The sequence below is a fragment of the Drosophila elegans genome, unplaced genomic scaffold (genome assembly GCF_018152505.1).
Source record: "Drosophila elegans isolate 14027-0461.03 unplaced genomic scaffold, ASM1815250v1 contig_814, whole genome shotgun sequence".
Classification (NCBI taxonomy): domain Eukaryota; kingdom Metazoa; phylum Arthropoda; class Insecta; order Diptera; family Drosophilidae; genus Drosophila; species Drosophila elegans.
This window is the reverse complement of record NW_024546167.1, coordinates 2192526-2208743: the sequence shown is the minus strand read 5'-3', so window position 1 is coordinate 2208743 and position 16218 is coordinate 2192526. Positions and strand designations below refer to the sequence as shown.

At 37.7% G+C, this 16218-nt stretch overlaps 3 protein-coding genes across 3 annotated transcripts in view; 2 read left to right on the top strand and 1 right to left on the bottom strand.

Annotated features, from left to right (window-relative positions):
• Positions 1 to 5710, top strand: part of LOC108141908 — a 45632-nt gene extending 39922 nt beyond the window's left edge. Inside the window, 2 exon segments of the mRNA XM_017265521.2 lie at positions 1696 to 1800; positions 2955 to 5710. Of these exon segments, the coding sequence (XP_017121010.1) occupies positions 1696 to 1800; positions 2955 to 3595 (746 nt within the window). The 3' untranslated portion in view covers positions 3596 to 5710.
• Positions 5711 to 7370: 1660 nt separating this feature from the next.
• Positions 7371 to 9719, top strand: LOC108141757. Its single transcript, XM_017265253.2, has 4 exons — positions 7371 to 7965; positions 8643 to 8764; positions 8821 to 8880; positions 8958 to 9719. Exons 1-4 carry the CDS (start codon positions 7887 to 7889, stop codon positions 9093 to 9095), a joined length of 399 nt encoding a protein of 132 aa, XP_017120742.1. The 5' UTR covers positions 7371 to 7886; the 3' UTR covers positions 9096 to 9719.
• Positions 9720 to 11758: 2039 nt separating this feature from the next.
• Positions 11759 to 12542, bottom strand: LOC108141745. Its single transcript, XM_017265239.2, has one exon. The coding sequence runs from the start codon at positions 12443 to 12445 to the stop codon at positions 11831 to 11833; it is 615 nt and encodes a 204-aa protein (XP_017120728.1). The 5' UTR covers positions 12446 to 12542; the 3' UTR covers positions 11759 to 11830.
• Between the last annotated feature and the right edge of the window lie 3676 nt (positions 12543 to 16218).

Sequence of the window (16218 nt, the reverse complement as noted above, 5' to 3'; positions counted from 1 at the left end):
AAATATCAAAAATGAGAAATTTCTAAGAGTTAAGACTACTATCAATAATTACGTCTAAATTTGACATTTTGCTTCATTTATAAAGATTTCTGGTGCCAGTCAAGAGTTTTGAAATTTTCATAAGCGGCTCAGAGAAATGTAATTATTAAATGCTTTTTTTTTGTCGCGTTGTTTTTATTTTAAGAGCGGGTCACACGTAGTGAAACTTTTTATAAGCCGCTTAGAAGTCACAACTGGCCCCATTTCCTGGCTAAAAAAGAGGCAACAAGAAAAAGTGTTGCATACTTTGGCACGTACTGAGCTACTGAGCTGGGGCAAATGACATTTCTCTGTTCGCCGGAAATGCAGGAGCGGTGACATTTGGCACAGGTCCTGTTTACCACCCCTTTTCGCATTTTAAGCAGCTTTGCATTATGTGAAGGTGTGGAAGGTCGAGCGAAAATGCTTTTGCTACCTACTTTCGAATGCAAATTGTGAGCATAAAAATAACAACTAAATCATTAGCAGGCCAAGTGGCGCTAAAGGGTTACTTCTGGGTTCTTGTAGTGGTCATTAACCAAACGGCCCCGAACAATTTATGGCCACAGTGGGTCAAGACTGCCTGCCAACGGCCAGGAATTTCAATTAAGGTCGGCAGTGGGTGCCGATGCTCAGCCACCTAAAGGCATGTGCATCTGGGAAAAAAAACCAACGCATTCCTCAACGAGTTTTTTCTGGCTGCAATTAAAATTTTGCTCTTTGCACCGCCAAGAGCTCAGGGAGTTCGCGAAAATTAATTTTAATATTTAAAGTTGTTGCTCTAGCTCAAATACAAACTGCTAAAGTAAACCAATTTTCACGGAAACAACTTCTCAACGACTGTCAATTTAAGTTAAAAAGTTAAAGTTAAAAAAGAAGGACCTTTGATGGATTGCCTTGTTAAGTGAAGGAGTTCCCATTGAAAACTTTTTTTTAGTTTACTTAATAACTACATCAAATTGAGGTTGCCACTTGACAGCATAGAGATAATAGGTAGACATTATACATTATAAATACATTTTTTATTTCATTCTAAAACTTGATTTATTTATGCCGTTTTGAAATATTTATCTATATTTTTTTTTGTATACCTCTATTTTAATGTTTTTAAAATAGTTATTTCCTGATGAACATCTATTTATTTAATTTCTTTAACCATGTTATTTTAAATCTGGCTGTTGTAAATGGCTAAACTTTGATTTCTTTAGCTGCTTTTTTGTAAGCCTCGTTTCAACTTCGTTTGCTTAAAGCGTTTTGCAAATAGATTTTATCTCGACAAGTATTTCCAGTTAAAAGTTCTTTACATCCGCTCGTGAAGTGGCCTTTTATTGAAATGATAAAGAAATATATTTTATGTGAGTGTATTTATGTAAAGATATATTAAAATTGATTTCGCAACTTTTCACTTTTTTTGTGTGTCTTGCCGCCAACTTTTTTATCATAATGCTATGTAGAAGAAATGTTAGCTGCGTGCCTTTTTAAAGTTTTGTAAACGAATCCCATGCCCCCTTTGGGTTTTCCTCCTCCTCCTTGGTTTTCTCCCTCTTTCGTGTTTGTTTTCTTTTCGGTTGTTTTGGGGGAAACTTTTGCCTTGGCCCGGCCACCGCTACATTGTTTGCTCCGACGGCTCTAACGCATTTCACCGGCTCTTCCGGGACGCCTCCTCTGACTTTGCAGCGGACTACTTGAGTGTGCCGGCGGTGCAGAGCCTTCAGCCGCGGGCGGCGACGACTGGCCACGACTTCATGCTGCCGCTCCAGCCGAAACTTCTTGGCCCCCTGGGTGAGTTGATGTGACGGGTTTCCTTCGTTTCCCCCCTCCGCCAGCCGGCGTTTTTCCCCTTCAGACCCCGACGCGTCGGTTGAAAGTTTTATGGACAGATAATTGCGTCCAGGGGCGGGGGCGGGGGAAAAGGTGAGGCCAACGCAGTTGAACCCACTTGTAGCCACACACATAGTTTAATAGCCATTCTACGGTCAGGACAATGGTTCCTTATTTCCCGTCAGGACGAGGACAGGATGCTCCCGGAAAGTTTTCACACACCTGCAGAGCACTGCAAATTTAAAATACGCGAAGCTTTCACCCCTTACTTGTTGGTTTTCTATTATGTAATTTATTTCAATTAACTATCAATCCTTTATAAGTATCACTTTTTAGTACAACTTGCGTAAGGAAATTCACAAAAATTGGATAGCAAAATCGAAGCTCAGAATATATTAATATAATTCTAAAAGTTTACATATAAATGGTCAATAGTTATTACTAAATCTATTGTGTATGACAGTTTGTTGAGACATTCACTTAACATATATGTATATATTCTAAAATTGGAACACTTTTTAAAAACGCTATTGACAAATTCAAAACCGACTTTAAGCCACAATCTTCTAGATTAAAATATATTTTTTTATATAGTTTATTATTTGTATTGTCTTAAGAAATAATAAAATAGGTCAAAGGATTAAATTCAACTGCAAACTTATAATGTTAAATTGCACCAACCTTACCGTTCAGTTTAACTTACACAGAAGATCTGTAGACGAAACAAAAACCATTTGATACTTGATTTACATAGCATTCCTTTCAATTTAAATATTTTGATTTTACGTTCTGATCGTATAGCGCCCCTAGAAGCACAGTTTCCATTGAGGACAGGGTACTGAGTGCTTTCACCTCCCCATTTTTCCCATTCACAGTACACAGGACCCAGTGGGAGGCGGAAGTGCTGGGATACGCGAAGTGATGGCTCATTCACTTGAAGCCCTTACAGATGACTGCACAATGTGGAGGCGATAAACCAATCGCCGACATGTCCTCGAATGCACTTCCGCTTCCGTGTCCGTGTCCGCATCCTTCAGAAACTTTGCAAACTGAAGTGTTTATAGCAGCCATCTCTTCTGCTTTTTAACCTCCTTTTTTTGTTCTCTACTCGATAGAACGCAAGGATCAGCATCCGCTGCAGCTGACCGCCCACAATTTGGCCTCGGACACGCACCAGCTGATGTACACGGGCCACGCCCACCCCCACGCCCACAAGGCGGCTGGCGCTGGGGCAGCGGTGCTGAGTGTGCCGCCCACCCTGAGTGTGTCGCACACACAAATGCCGCCTGGAATGGCCAGCATGGGTCAGCGAACCCCCAATCTCAGTTTCCGAGCCTCCCACGGAGGAACCTCTCACTCGCAGGTGGCCACCATTCAGCAGCCCATTCCGCATGGCCATGCCTGCCAAGGATCCGCCAATTGCAACATCAAGATCTCGGTGGCCTCCGCCGCAGTGCCCGTGGGATGCCAGGAGGAGTTTAGGGCCCCCAAGGTCACACTGCTGGACGATCTCAGTGACGAGGTGAACTCCTCGACGGACGAGTGCGGGGACTGCTGTCTGGTGGAGGACAGTGATACCTACGAGGGTGCCACCATCAACAATGGTCAGGGTGGCCAGGCGAACGGCGCGGAGGCCATTGGACTGGATGACGCCCTTCTCGACGAGGACGGGGAGGAGGACGACGGCGAGGGAAGCGGTGTGGGTGGGGACAGTGGCGATAGTCTTGGCGGAATCTACATCGGTCCCAGGCATTGATTGTCAGACATCAAAGCGGACTTACACACTTCTGACTTTACTGCCTATCACAGCTCCAAACTGCAACGCGGTGAAAGTAAATAGATGGATAAAGGTGTTAAGAATTTAAGATCATGTGTCAGGTGAATGAAGTGCTACACCAACCTAAATGCTTTCTCTAGAGCAAGCTGTGCCACGCGAAGTCTTAAATGAGAATTGCATCCTAAGGAGTTTTAAAACCAAGGTCAATCATACTCAAACTTTTGCTCAGTTCTACAACCATTTTGTCGTTTAAATAACTCAATTTACAGGCTTTACTACTACTTTAAGTCAATCCAAATTGTTGAAAAATTTTATTAAATTTTAATTTTCCAATTTTCGCATACAAATCATATGAATGTGTAAATAAAATGTAAGGACTAGCAGTGATGTTTAAATGTTTTAGTCCAAGTAAATACTTAAAACTAACTGCAGAGAAACGGAATAAGCTAAGTGTTCCTAAACTTTCAGTAAACCAAACCGATTATCACTGTCATGTGCTCGAATGCTTAGCATAAACAATGAATTTAATGCATTCCCCATATTAATGGGGAAGCTTCCAGGGCAAGATGGGCTATTATTAAGGTTACAAATATTTATAGTCCCTAGATCACTGCCTTTTCATCCGAAAACTTTCCAAATTCGAGCTCGAACGCACTGCGGTTGTTTTCCATTAATTTTAAGACGGGGTTTTTCCACATGCCGGAATCATTTATCAGAAGTTTTAATCAATCTTTGCTCTCTACGACAAACGACATTTCTTGGCCGGCCAAGTCAAACATTCGTAACATTTGTATCAGTGTCCCTATAACTGTCATGTTGACAACTGTCATTGGCAGCGTGCATGTAGGATTGCTTACCAGTGTGTGAAGTGTGTGAAGCGTGTGGAGTGGCGGTGTTTCCATGCAGGCGAGCACGTCCTGACAAAGTCGCCCGGACAAACAAAGAGAGTCGCCGAGGGACGGGTTTCAAAAGGGGAGCAAACATATCGTCCATATAAATGTGACCACTTGTGTGCAGCCAGCCAGAGTTCTAGCACCATAGAACTCTCACTTCCCGACACGCCAAGGTGCTTATTGTGCAAATCTTGGGACAAAAATTGCGGGGACAACTATAAATTCCCACACTTGACACTCACGCTCCGTTTCTCGGATCAGACCCCGAATCATGGCCAAAAGTGTCTCTGGGCTTGTTTATCTGACACATTGAATGCCACCATTTCAATGAGCTGTGAGCAAAAACTGTGTCGACAAGACGCACACAAAGGGCGACGACAGCCAAAAACTAAAACGGCGACAACATTCGTGGCCTTGGTGTCCTGGAGTCCTTCTTCGCCATCTAGTCCCCCACTTCCACCCACTTTTCTTCATTCCGGCGACTTGTGTGGTTGACCTCGTGAATAGTCTTTTGGGGTCGCTGTGTTAAGTTTTCATTCTTCGACATTTATTCCCATAAATGTTAATTGATTTATTCACAGCAGCTGAAAAAGAGAAAACTAAAAAGCATGGAACTGTAAATATTTGAGTATGACGGTCAAGGACTAACCAAAAGAAATAAAACTGAACACAAAGAAAGACAGTAGAAGACATATTTGACTTTAAATAAGGTTCAATGGTAATTTTTGGTCCAATATTTATAGTTTTTGATGTGCTAAAAATGATTAACAAAAAGCCGAACAATTTTGATTCAGATATGTAAGAAAAGTCTAAGAAATGAATGGCTTTTCTAAATAAAAGCTTGTTGTAAGTGATTTTGAGAAATAGTTGAGCGCATAGATTTAAATATATATCATGAGGGAAATGTTTCCAATTAGTCAGTATAATCAAATCCGTTGGTCTGAATGTGCGTCGTTCTAAATTTTCTCTTTATTACTTTGCCAATATCTGATTAAAATGTTAAATAATTGCCTAATTGTTGTGTAAGGGTACCCTAAAATCGGCTTGCCGGTTGCTACGATTTTTCTCGTTTAAATTGGAATCTTTACTTTTAAATGTGTAAGGAAAATGTTGCTTTAAATACTGTTCAATTTATAAAAAACACATGTTTTCCCATATTAAAAAAAACCAAAATTCGAAACCATAAATAATATTAAAAAGTAAATAAATATGTATTGTTAATTCGTAAAAACAAATTTTAACTAAAGGTGACATATAAATAATTTTACATAATCTTAAATGAAGACGGAAATGAATCTTTTGATATAAGACATGCTGTAGCAAGCCAGTGCTCATGGAAAAAATATTGTTTCAATAGGATTATAGTTAGTTTAAAAAACACAAGTGAGATACTAAACTAATATTAAACTTTTGCCTAGCAAATAACTAAGTTTAGGCCGGTAAATGCAGAAACATTCATTGCATACTGAAATCGATACAAGAAATAAATCCTTTGAAGAAATCACCCACCACAGACAGGAAACAAGAACCCGGCTGAACGTAAATAACAAGATTTTCGGAACTATAATCTCTGTGTACATAGATAATCTCAAAAACAACCTAAATTGCATTAGTTAAATGTGGAAAGCAGTAAAAAAAAACATTTCTACAATATTTATTGTAAGTAAAGTGACAAGATCAGAAGAAATACGAAAACTGTTTACAAACAAAGCGAATTTTTAAATGTTAAAAAAAATGTCCCCAAAAAGGAAAAAATAAACAAACAACAAAATGTGGTGTGCAAAAAATTTAAATTTTAACAGAAATAAAAATTCTTTGGAAAAGCATTCAATATTTTCATGATTTCTACACAGACACATCATCATCCCAACCACACGTTTTTCGGCCAAACCAAGACACGTACCGCATTTTATGCTAATCAAACCGGGACGGGAAGAGAATTCAATTTCAGGGCCGCCCAACCAGAAGCCACAGGATAGGATTTTTAATTTAAAAGGGCCAGCACGAGGCACTCCCACCCGCACATACACACAACCAAGCCAACTGCGATTCTGGCTCCTACTCACATTTCATTTGGCCAGGCCATAAACAGAGGATCAGCTTCGAGGCCGTTCTCATAAGGCCATTTAGAGGGAAATTTATGCCTGCCACCTCTGCAGTAAAATGGACCAAAAAACACGGCCAAAAAATACCATCGGTCCCTTAGAAATGGGAAACTGCAAGTGATGGCGTCTAATATAGACACTTAACCACTTACAACCAGGCCGAAAAACACACACGCCGCAGTACGATTTTGATACACGTACACGCAGTTGGCACATCAAAGCGCAAATCCATTAGGCAATAAACGGGAGTCAGGTGCGGAACTATGCGGGCGGAGCCACAGAAATCCTATTTATATTGGATGTCCGGATACTCTGCGTTAATATTTGGTAACCAGTAAGGTTACAGTAAGTTTTCTTAAACAAAAATACAAATAAACTATTTGTCTAAAATTTATTAATCTATCTTATATTAATATTTATTTGCATTTTATTCATGATAATATTTAATTAACTTAAACTTTGTATGTGTATGTAATAGAAATATAAATGTTTATTTAATATCAACACTGTGTTTTTTAATTTCTTGACTTCTTTAAATTTTAATTTATTTTAAATGCAAATCAAATAATGATTGTTTTGGCACATGCTTTTAAAAGTCTAAGAATTCTTAATCGTCTTTTAAACGATATGTTTTACTTGCACCATTAAAATAAATTAATTTTGTCATCAACCAAATTTTTTAACAATTTGTCTTTTAAGAAATCCTATCTAAATTATTTTACAATTTTATTAAAACAATTTTATTATTGTGCAATTTTATATGTATAATTTTTACAGAGCAGGGACTGATTTTACAATGTCTTGTTACTAATTTTTTTGCAGTTAACAGTTTTAGGCACAGAAGTTTCAACATAGAAGTACACCCAGAAAAAAGTAGAACGAATAATTTTAGCACGAACGTTCTTGAAAATCGGCCGAATAATTCTTAAAATTTTTAGGACGAACGTGTACAGAATAAGTACGGGTCATACTTGATAATAGTATTTACAATTTTTTTTTTTAACACACAGAGAAAATATATTTTATAGCTTTAATTCTGATTATAATATCTATAAATAATAACAGAATTATAAAAAAAGCATTTAAATCTATAAATTAAGCATTTTTTCACTAGCAGTCATACGATTATACGTTAATTTTGTACATTCGAGCACATTTGTGTATATCGATGTGTATCGATCGATATCTTCTTTTCGGCTAGTCGATCGAAAAGCTGCCTTACTTTAAAACGAGAAGTGCGCAAGTAAGAGATCCGAGTCGCAGCGTAAAAAAATGGAAAGAGAATCGCCCAAAAAGCTAGAGGACGCGTTGGAAGAAATGGGAATGCAGGGTGTGCTGCCGTACCTGCAGGGTAAGTAATTGTGCATTAATGTGAAACAGTAAACTATTAGCAAATGTGGTAACATAAAAGAGAAGCGATGTCGTCAATAAAATTAAAATTCGCGTGAATTAAGTTAACTTACGAATTAAAGTAAAACAAACTAATACTTTAATATAACAAAACGGAGTAGTCGTTAATAAAATTAAATTTCGCGCGAATTACATTTTTGTTAATGTGTTTATGTGCCTCTTTCCTGATTCCGAAAAAGACAAAGTAAAATGGAAAGAAAAAAGCAACGGTAAAACGTTCGCACGCACACATAACAATGCAAAACATTCTTGTGCCAGTTATCGCGACTTTTTCCAATAAAAACTAGTAAAAATAAGAATTGGTGTTAAATCAGAGTTTATAAAAAATAAATAAAAAGGCTGACGGAATTTTTTACAAGGGCACATTTACATACATATGTATGTATATACATATGTGAACGAGCGCTTTACCGTTCCTTTTTGTTTTCTATTCCTCTTTTTCGGAACTCAGTGCGGTACAGTTGCTTTTTTTTTTCTTAGTAAAAAAAGAAGGAGTAAATTCGTGTGCACACATGTACATGCATACGTTTGCTGCTTGTTGCTGTTTTTTTAGTTCGTGTATTGGTATTTGCTTCTTAGAAAAATCATTTTAATTGTTTTTATATTAATTTCATACAGAAGCTGGAGTGACTTTGTCACTATTAGAAAGTGTGACAGAGGAGGAGCTAAAGGAAGCAGTTCTCCAATTGGGACTGCGTATGCTATTCAAGCGGAAGCTTACAATTTGGAGAGAAAAAAATGTAAGTTTAATAATAGACATTTTTTAGAGTAGTTTTTAACGCAATATTTTATTTAGAAAATTACCAAGGTCAGCGCAGGCCAAAACGAAAACGAGACCACTTTTGTGCTCCACAAGGTAATTATTTTTTATAAATTATAATTTTTTTTTTTTAATTTTTTATATATAAAGTGAACAATTTATTTTTGTTGCAGAGCATTCGTTCGATTATAGAGGCGAAGGAGCATGGAAAAACGTTAATTAATAAAAGGAATCTTGTTCAGGTGGATAGAATCTGGCTGATCAGCGCAATAGTTGAGGAAGCCATCAACAACAATTTAATAATTTGTTAAAGGAAAAGTTTTCGGACTGCAACGAATTCCATTTGTATGATATATTAATTTTTAAAGGAACTCGGTACAAAATCAATTACTACTTAGGTGTAATATTAAGTGATTTTGAGTTATTTAAAATTAATTTCTATATGCCAACCAATTAAAATTACAAACATTGATAAACATTTTCGCGCATACGTAATTGGCTCTGCTAAAGAATATTGTATTAGAAAGTTAAGTGAATTCGATACTGCTCCTTTGCATTTATATCCTGTAAATAATAATAAAACTCTTGTTCGTATTAAATATGTATAAGCTTCTTAAGACAAATTGTTCTTATATATGTCAAAATATACAATACAAAAGTTGTACTTTAAAATATTAAGAAGTGAATCAGATACTCAAATACTTTTCATTATGAAATTATATTCTTAAGTTAAAAACGTTTTATACTTAAGAAAAGAATTGTTTATTCTTCAAATAAATATTTATTTCTTGAATAAAACATGATTTGTTCTTAAATTAAAAATATTCATTCTTTATTAAAGAGGGTTTGGTTCTTAAAAGAAGAATGGTTTACTCTCCAAATAAGAATATTTGTTTCTTACATGAAAAATACTTCGTTCTTGAATATAAGAGTATCATTCTTTAACTACGAATTTTTCTGACTTAAATTAAAACTATTCGTACTTAAATTAAGAACTGTTCATGCTTAAACGAACGTTTTTTATACTTAATTTGTTCACTTGCACAGTTTAAACTAAGACACTTTAATACTTGAATAAAGAATTTTTCGTTCTCAAACCAATATCTTTCGCACTTTCTTCAAGCACTTTTGAGTACTTGGACTGATGACGTTCGTTCTTAAATGTAGAAATTCGGGATTCAATAATTCGTTCTTGAATATAGTCTTTCGTTCTTGAATCAAAAAAATTCGAATTTACCCTACTTTTGACATCGTTCGTTCTTGAATTGACATCGAAATTCTTGATTTTTTCTATGAGTGTACAGAAAGTAAATTTCTCCGAAGCAGCAACTTAACCTAATGTTAAAATCTAACATGACATTGTGAAATTGGCCCTTATAAGAGGAAAAGTTGGACTACCTACAAAAGTATTGATTGAAGAAATTAATAAGAAATTAATAATAATAGCATTTTTGAAAATGTTGTAACACAGAACTACCTCAAAGTTTGTGTTCTATTGTTGCCACTAAAACTACTATACTTTGTCCGAGAAGAAGGGTATCATGTTATACCCCACGACGGCCAAAGGAAATCACAAAACCAGCTACGTGAGCCCACTGCAAAGGCGATGAGCTTATCTGAAGCCCAGAATCCCAGGAGTGTGCTACAGCGGTGCGGCAGGGCAAGAAAAACAGACGGAGACAGCAGAGCCGCTCATAAGCGAGGAAAGATTAATGAGCACCACCTGCCTGCAGACAAATTAGATGGCATAATTCAGCGTGACCCGCACACGGAACACATTCCGTGCGCTTGTTCCTTGGCCCTTCTCATAGGTGTGGCCGTAGATCCCCATCGTTAAGTGCTGGCAAATTTATGCAAAATAAATTATTTGTCAGTTTGAAACATGCAGGAGCAACAGAAGTAAGTGAAACCACGAGTTAAAGCGAGTATATGGGCTCACCCACTCACAACTTCCAGCGCTGGAATCCAGCATAAGCTGCTGATTTATGCCTGACTTGATAAAATGTCGCATATCCGGTTCCGTCTTTGCTCTCAGGCTCTTGGAAATGAAATACAATTTCTTCGCCTACCCTGTCTGCTTTTCCTCTTTTTCGGGGAAATGGCAGGAACATTTGAGGATGGGGAGGATGGAGAGCTGCGATAAAAGCCAGAAGAAGTAATCAAAGCAAGCATATGGCGGCGATTGCTGCCTAGAAATGCATGGCAATCCTCAAATGTGTTCTCTGATTGTCTGCAACTCGTCTGACACGCCCATTTTTATTCATTTTCAGCTGCCTTTTTGTGTGTATTTGGGTGTGTTTTCGAATTGTGCGACTGTTTGTTATGGCTAGTGGGTGTGGCCGACGGGGCGTATGAGAAATGTTTCTTTCGATGAGTAATCGGGACATCTTATTCTGTTTTTTTTTTTTTGTTCTTGAACTTTTCATCAACACAATGTTCGCATTACAAGTGTTATAGCTTCAAATTTAATGGATTTCATTTATTATTATGAAGATTTTGAAAGACGGCATTTTTGTGAAGTATGATAGTATTTTGGCAAAAGATTCTTGTTAATAGGTCTTTCGCCTGCCGCAAATGTAAGTATAATTTTGCGATTTCAATATAAAAGGAAAATAAATGTTAGCTTTTTAGAATATAATGCATTTATTTCGTTTGTGCATTACTGGTTCCATTTGGGTTTTTTGTTTTTAAATTTTTTAAAATTAATCTTATAAAAAACAGTTGACTATTTTGGAAAAATACCACTAGCCAAGTTGGCCTATAACTACAAAGGTATATGAGCCCATTCTTAAATTTTGGATATTTTGGATCTTCACCAGATGTCTACTATTCTTAAGCTCTCAGACACATTGGTGACCCACTTTGACATTTAAAATGGCCAAAAACTAGAGAAATACCATTTCTTTTGCTTTCGTGTCCTTGCCCACAAAATGAGTTATTGCTGTAGATTACCACACAGCAGAGAAATGTTTCCTAAAGAGGACATGAGGAATATTTACTGGACAGACAAAATTGACAAAGGAAAAAACTGGACTAGCAATGTTTACTAGGTCAGGCAGTCTTCATTTTCTTTCGCTCGACATCTGCGAGTTGGCTGCTTTCGACAAGCCGTTTTCCTAGCCAATTGGCATACCTTCAATGCTCGACGTTGGTCTCTTAGATTCATGCTGAAATAGCAGCGCAACATTCGCCAGCAGCCCCGTATGGATTTACTCAGATTTCGGATAGACGTCTTCAAGTAGTATCTGCCGTCGGTGGCCTCAAGGACGTACCACAACACCGAGCCGCTGGCCAAGCTGGTGATTAGTCCCGAAAGCCAATATTGATGAGGCGAGGGACCGCAGCTGGCGTAAATGGAGGTCAGGAGCAAATCCGTAAGGTTGAATAGTAATCTTTCAAGGCTGCACCAAATGATGACGGTGCCCACTTCCGCCAGGAAAATGGCGGCCACACTCTCCACCAGGAGCTGCCAAAAGTGGGCCATGTGCGTGAACCGGAGAGGGTAGATGGAGACATCCCACAGGAAGCACAACGTGGCCCCCAGGAAGAGGTAGCTGGCCAGATCAGGAGCCGGCGAGCATCGATCCTCCGGCTGGGCCAAGAACAAGAAGCAGCCCATTAGTTGAAGAAAGCCCGCCAGTCCCACTGCCAGTTTTTCCATTTTCCAGCTTACAGTTTATCCAGTGATTTGTAGAAAAAAGTATACTTGTCAAATATTATTATGGCTTGGACCTACATTTCAGTTTACAACGTGTTTTTTATAGTAATTTATAGAAACCCCAATGATTTGGCAACCAGAAAAGTACACGAACATTTGTTATATGCTTTTTTTTTTATTTCTTACTGTATAGAGAAGAACTTCACATATAAATTTAATTTATTGGTATATCGGACCTTTCAAATTAGCATTCACTTTACCATACAAGACCCTTATTATAATATTCTCTAAACAACATAAGAACCATGCAAAATATTATATAGTGTGTATTATGTATATACAATATTAACATGCTTTAAAAACAATATATTTAGATATTAAGGTAAGAAACCTAATGGTCTTGTCTAAAAACTAACTTTGGACTTGGTATTAGTTTGGTTAGCAATTTATTCGTTTTTGACATCTTTGAAGTAATATACTTTTATTTCTCACTCTTAAAGTTGTTCTAATGTGTCCAACACAAATTTATAGAACATTAAAATAGATCTGTGGAGTACAGGATAGTACCACCATAACAATATAAAACTCCTGCTATTGATAACCACTCTATCTAGTTTTTATTAAAAACTTTTAATCAACTTAAGTGCAAAACGTTAAGCTTACGAAATGTTTAATTACTTTTATGTGGAGATTTACCCACTTGCTCCAATATGATTGACAGTCTCTGGGTAATTAGCATACTTCAATCAACAAGGGAAACCCCTTCACAGCGCAGCTCATTGCAATTAATTAGTGTTTGTCAGCCCATACAAATCGGCGCACATGCACGCAGGCCCAATCAAACACAATGTGTGACAGGCTTAGGTCGAAAATTAGTTTACCGACCCGCCCACTAATAGTCTCACGTTACCCGCTTATCTAAAATCGGTCGACAGACAGCCCGGGCAGTCAGCCAAAAAAGTGCCAGCAAATTAACATAACATTTACCGCAATTAATCAAAATTAAATAGGCAACATCGCCCAGCTCCCCTCGTGGCTCCGATGTCAATGAACCGCATGAACAGCCCAGCTACACAGCTCCCCATCGCCTTCGTCCCAGAAGTCAGCTGGCATCCTCCGTCTCCGACTTTGGGGGAGTGGTTTCGGGGGCGGGTGGCAGATGAATGGCTACCTGGCGGCCCACTGTGAACTTGAATCTATCAAAGCCATTGGCATCGGCTAAGTGAAAGTGCCTGGATCTGACAGGGACAAAGACCTTTTGGCCGCAGACTGAGGCACAGTGGTGCAACCGCAGTTAGATGGCTATAATTAAGCTTTAGGTATGATATTTGTCACATTTGTGGCTATTTATTTTTCATGGAGATAACCTATGCCTTAAAAATGTTGTGGCATTGGATCGTACTTTACAAATCATTTTATTGCTAAACCTTATAAGGAAATTAAAAAAATAAAGTGAAACATATTTGATCAGATATGTCTTTATGTATGTTTTTGGCTCAATAGATTATGCTTTCAACTATGTTATATTGTTTCTTTCAAAAATGAAATTAATGGCGCTATCTGCCGAAAATATATTTATTTTCAACATATTTGTTACAAGTAATATTTTTGAAATTGTCAAAATAAATTAGATCTATGTAGTCGTAATACCACTGTTCGAAAGCATTCACACACATTAAGCCCACAAATGAAGAGGGTTCGCTGTTGTCAGGAATTGGGTCCTGTGCTCGCTGGTGTGTGTTTGGGTTCATCTTGTCTATTTAAAAATTGATTTGTTGTTATTTACATGCGACATTATTTATTTGGGATATCTTTTTAAGCGATTTTATGCCAGCACGCGGTAATGATGTGTCCTTTAGGTCTTGTTATCGGTGTCGAAAATCCAATTTGTAAGTGTCACTGACAGTTTTTGGGGCACAGAAATCGAGAGAAAGCGCGAGACGGATGCTGTTCGCAATTTTTGTGTTGGAATCACAGTTGATTTGAAATGCAACAAGTTTGGCCTGGGTCAGGATCCAGCATGACTGTAGGTGTCACAGCATGACTTTGGTTATTGTATTTGGGGCTGAAATTCAAGGATATGTTCATTTAGAGGGATAGTGATGAAGATGGAAGTGTGAAAAGGGCAGATAGGGGACAGTAATTGAAAGCAGTCGTGTAGAAAAATCAATCAGAACTGTGCGCTTGGCATTTGATCGGGTTGGGTGCCACTTCCTCAGGGACTCAGGGACTTCGGAAAGCAAACAGTTTTTAATTCGCCCACACGGAGTGGTATTTGCATAAATATTTACACTAGTCATTCCAAAATGCCAACAATTTTAGCTATGGGCTGGGTACCTGCTGGTGATTAACGCAAATGAATAATTAATTAAAATTTGCATTCGTTCTGAACGATTCCAGCAGCATTGCTGGTGTATCCCCGAAAAAAATGGCCACAAAGGAAGCACTTATTTTTCAATTAAATTATAAATCAGTTCAGGAAGATGTAATGACTGCAACAGTGGCGGTAATTAAGCGTGAGCAACTGCAAAATGTCTGCGGAAAATAATTTGCACTTCCGCGCCCTGTCCGCTCCATCTATCCCTTGGTTTGCGGCAGGAAGCCAGGAGCAGTTGGGAGCAGACATGCGGCCAAGTCATGCACTTAAAATTTTATACAACTTCGCACGTGAATCTTTAATGCACTTTTCACACTCACTACCCACACGCAGGCTAATTAAGACAGGGGGCAAGCAGATTTAACGTGGCTCTGACATTAAAATGCCGCATAGGAAGCACAGAAGCATTCTATACATTTTAGCCATGATTCCTTAATCCAAAGTGGATGCACAAAAGTTTGGCTAACGCTTAAACTTTTAATTTTTCAAATTCTCACGTCTCTAAGCTTTTCGAAGATCAGCTGAGTCAACAAAAGAGGTTAGTTTCGGATAAATTTAAGTGATAAAATTAAAATAAAAACTTTTTATCCAGATTTACGTGTAAATTACCGAAAACCTGGCATAGTAAATAACAGGGGTAGATTAGATGTTAAATGGTTATTTTGTGGATAAAAATACAGTTTTTTTTTAAGTTATAATACGTTTATATATATATTGCTTAACTTATGTTTAAAACCCTTTGATCATTTTACCCTAGCCACTGAACAATCACGAAAGCTCTTAAAAGTGTTTAATGTGTGGCAAATAGGAAGCTTGGCGAACCCCGAAACTATTGGTTTTTAGGTCTACCTTGATAACCAAATGCATTGTGTGAGCCTGACAGGGGAAGTGGGTGTGGAAGTGCACGTGAGGTGGAAAGCGTGTGGCAACCAACTTCGGATGAAGAAGCCAGCAGCAACAACTAGCTTGACTTGTCAAATCGTGCGCGTAAAAGTTTTAGCCATGAAAAGTTTTCTACAGCTACCTGAAACGTATCATTTTCAGACTTCATGCATTCCCGCCGTTTTTACCGACAACGCGTTCGAATAAAATAGTGTAGATGCCCTTTAAAAGGATTTATTTAGCTTAAAAATGCAAACTACTTTAATTGTTCGATCAGATCACAGTCAAATTTTGTATATGAAATTATACAAATGCTTAACGAAACTCTCTTATAAGAACAAAAGGTCCATTGAAATCTATTCTTGATTTGAAATTCTTCAAATATTTGTTGATTGTTTGTATTGGACTCTTATTGAAGATGTATAATTTGGCCTATTGCCTTGGTCTTATATCCTCCACATACCCTTTGAAAATACGCAGCGGCAGCAACAAAGTTATCTGTCATAAGTTGCATGTT

Excerpts from the sequence above, each read along its gene's own strand:
- LOC108141757 (XM_017265253.2), top strand. The coding sequence starts at position 7,887 with ATGGAAAGAGAATCGCCCAAAAAGCTAGAGGACGCGTTGGAAGAAATG. Across the intron at positions 8,765-8,820 it reads CAATTTGGAGAGAAAAAAAT|AAAATTACCAAGGTCAGCGC; the intron begins GTAAGTTTAATA and ends TATTTTATTTAG. Across the intron at positions 8,881-8,957 it reads CCACTTTTGTGCTCCACAAG|AGCATTCGTTCGATTATAGA; the intron begins GTAATTATTTTT and ends TTTTTGTTGCAG.
- LOC108141745 (XM_017265239.2), bottom strand. The coding sequence starts at position 12,445 with ATGGAAAAACTGGCAGTGGGACTGGCGGGCTTTCTTCAACTAATGGGC.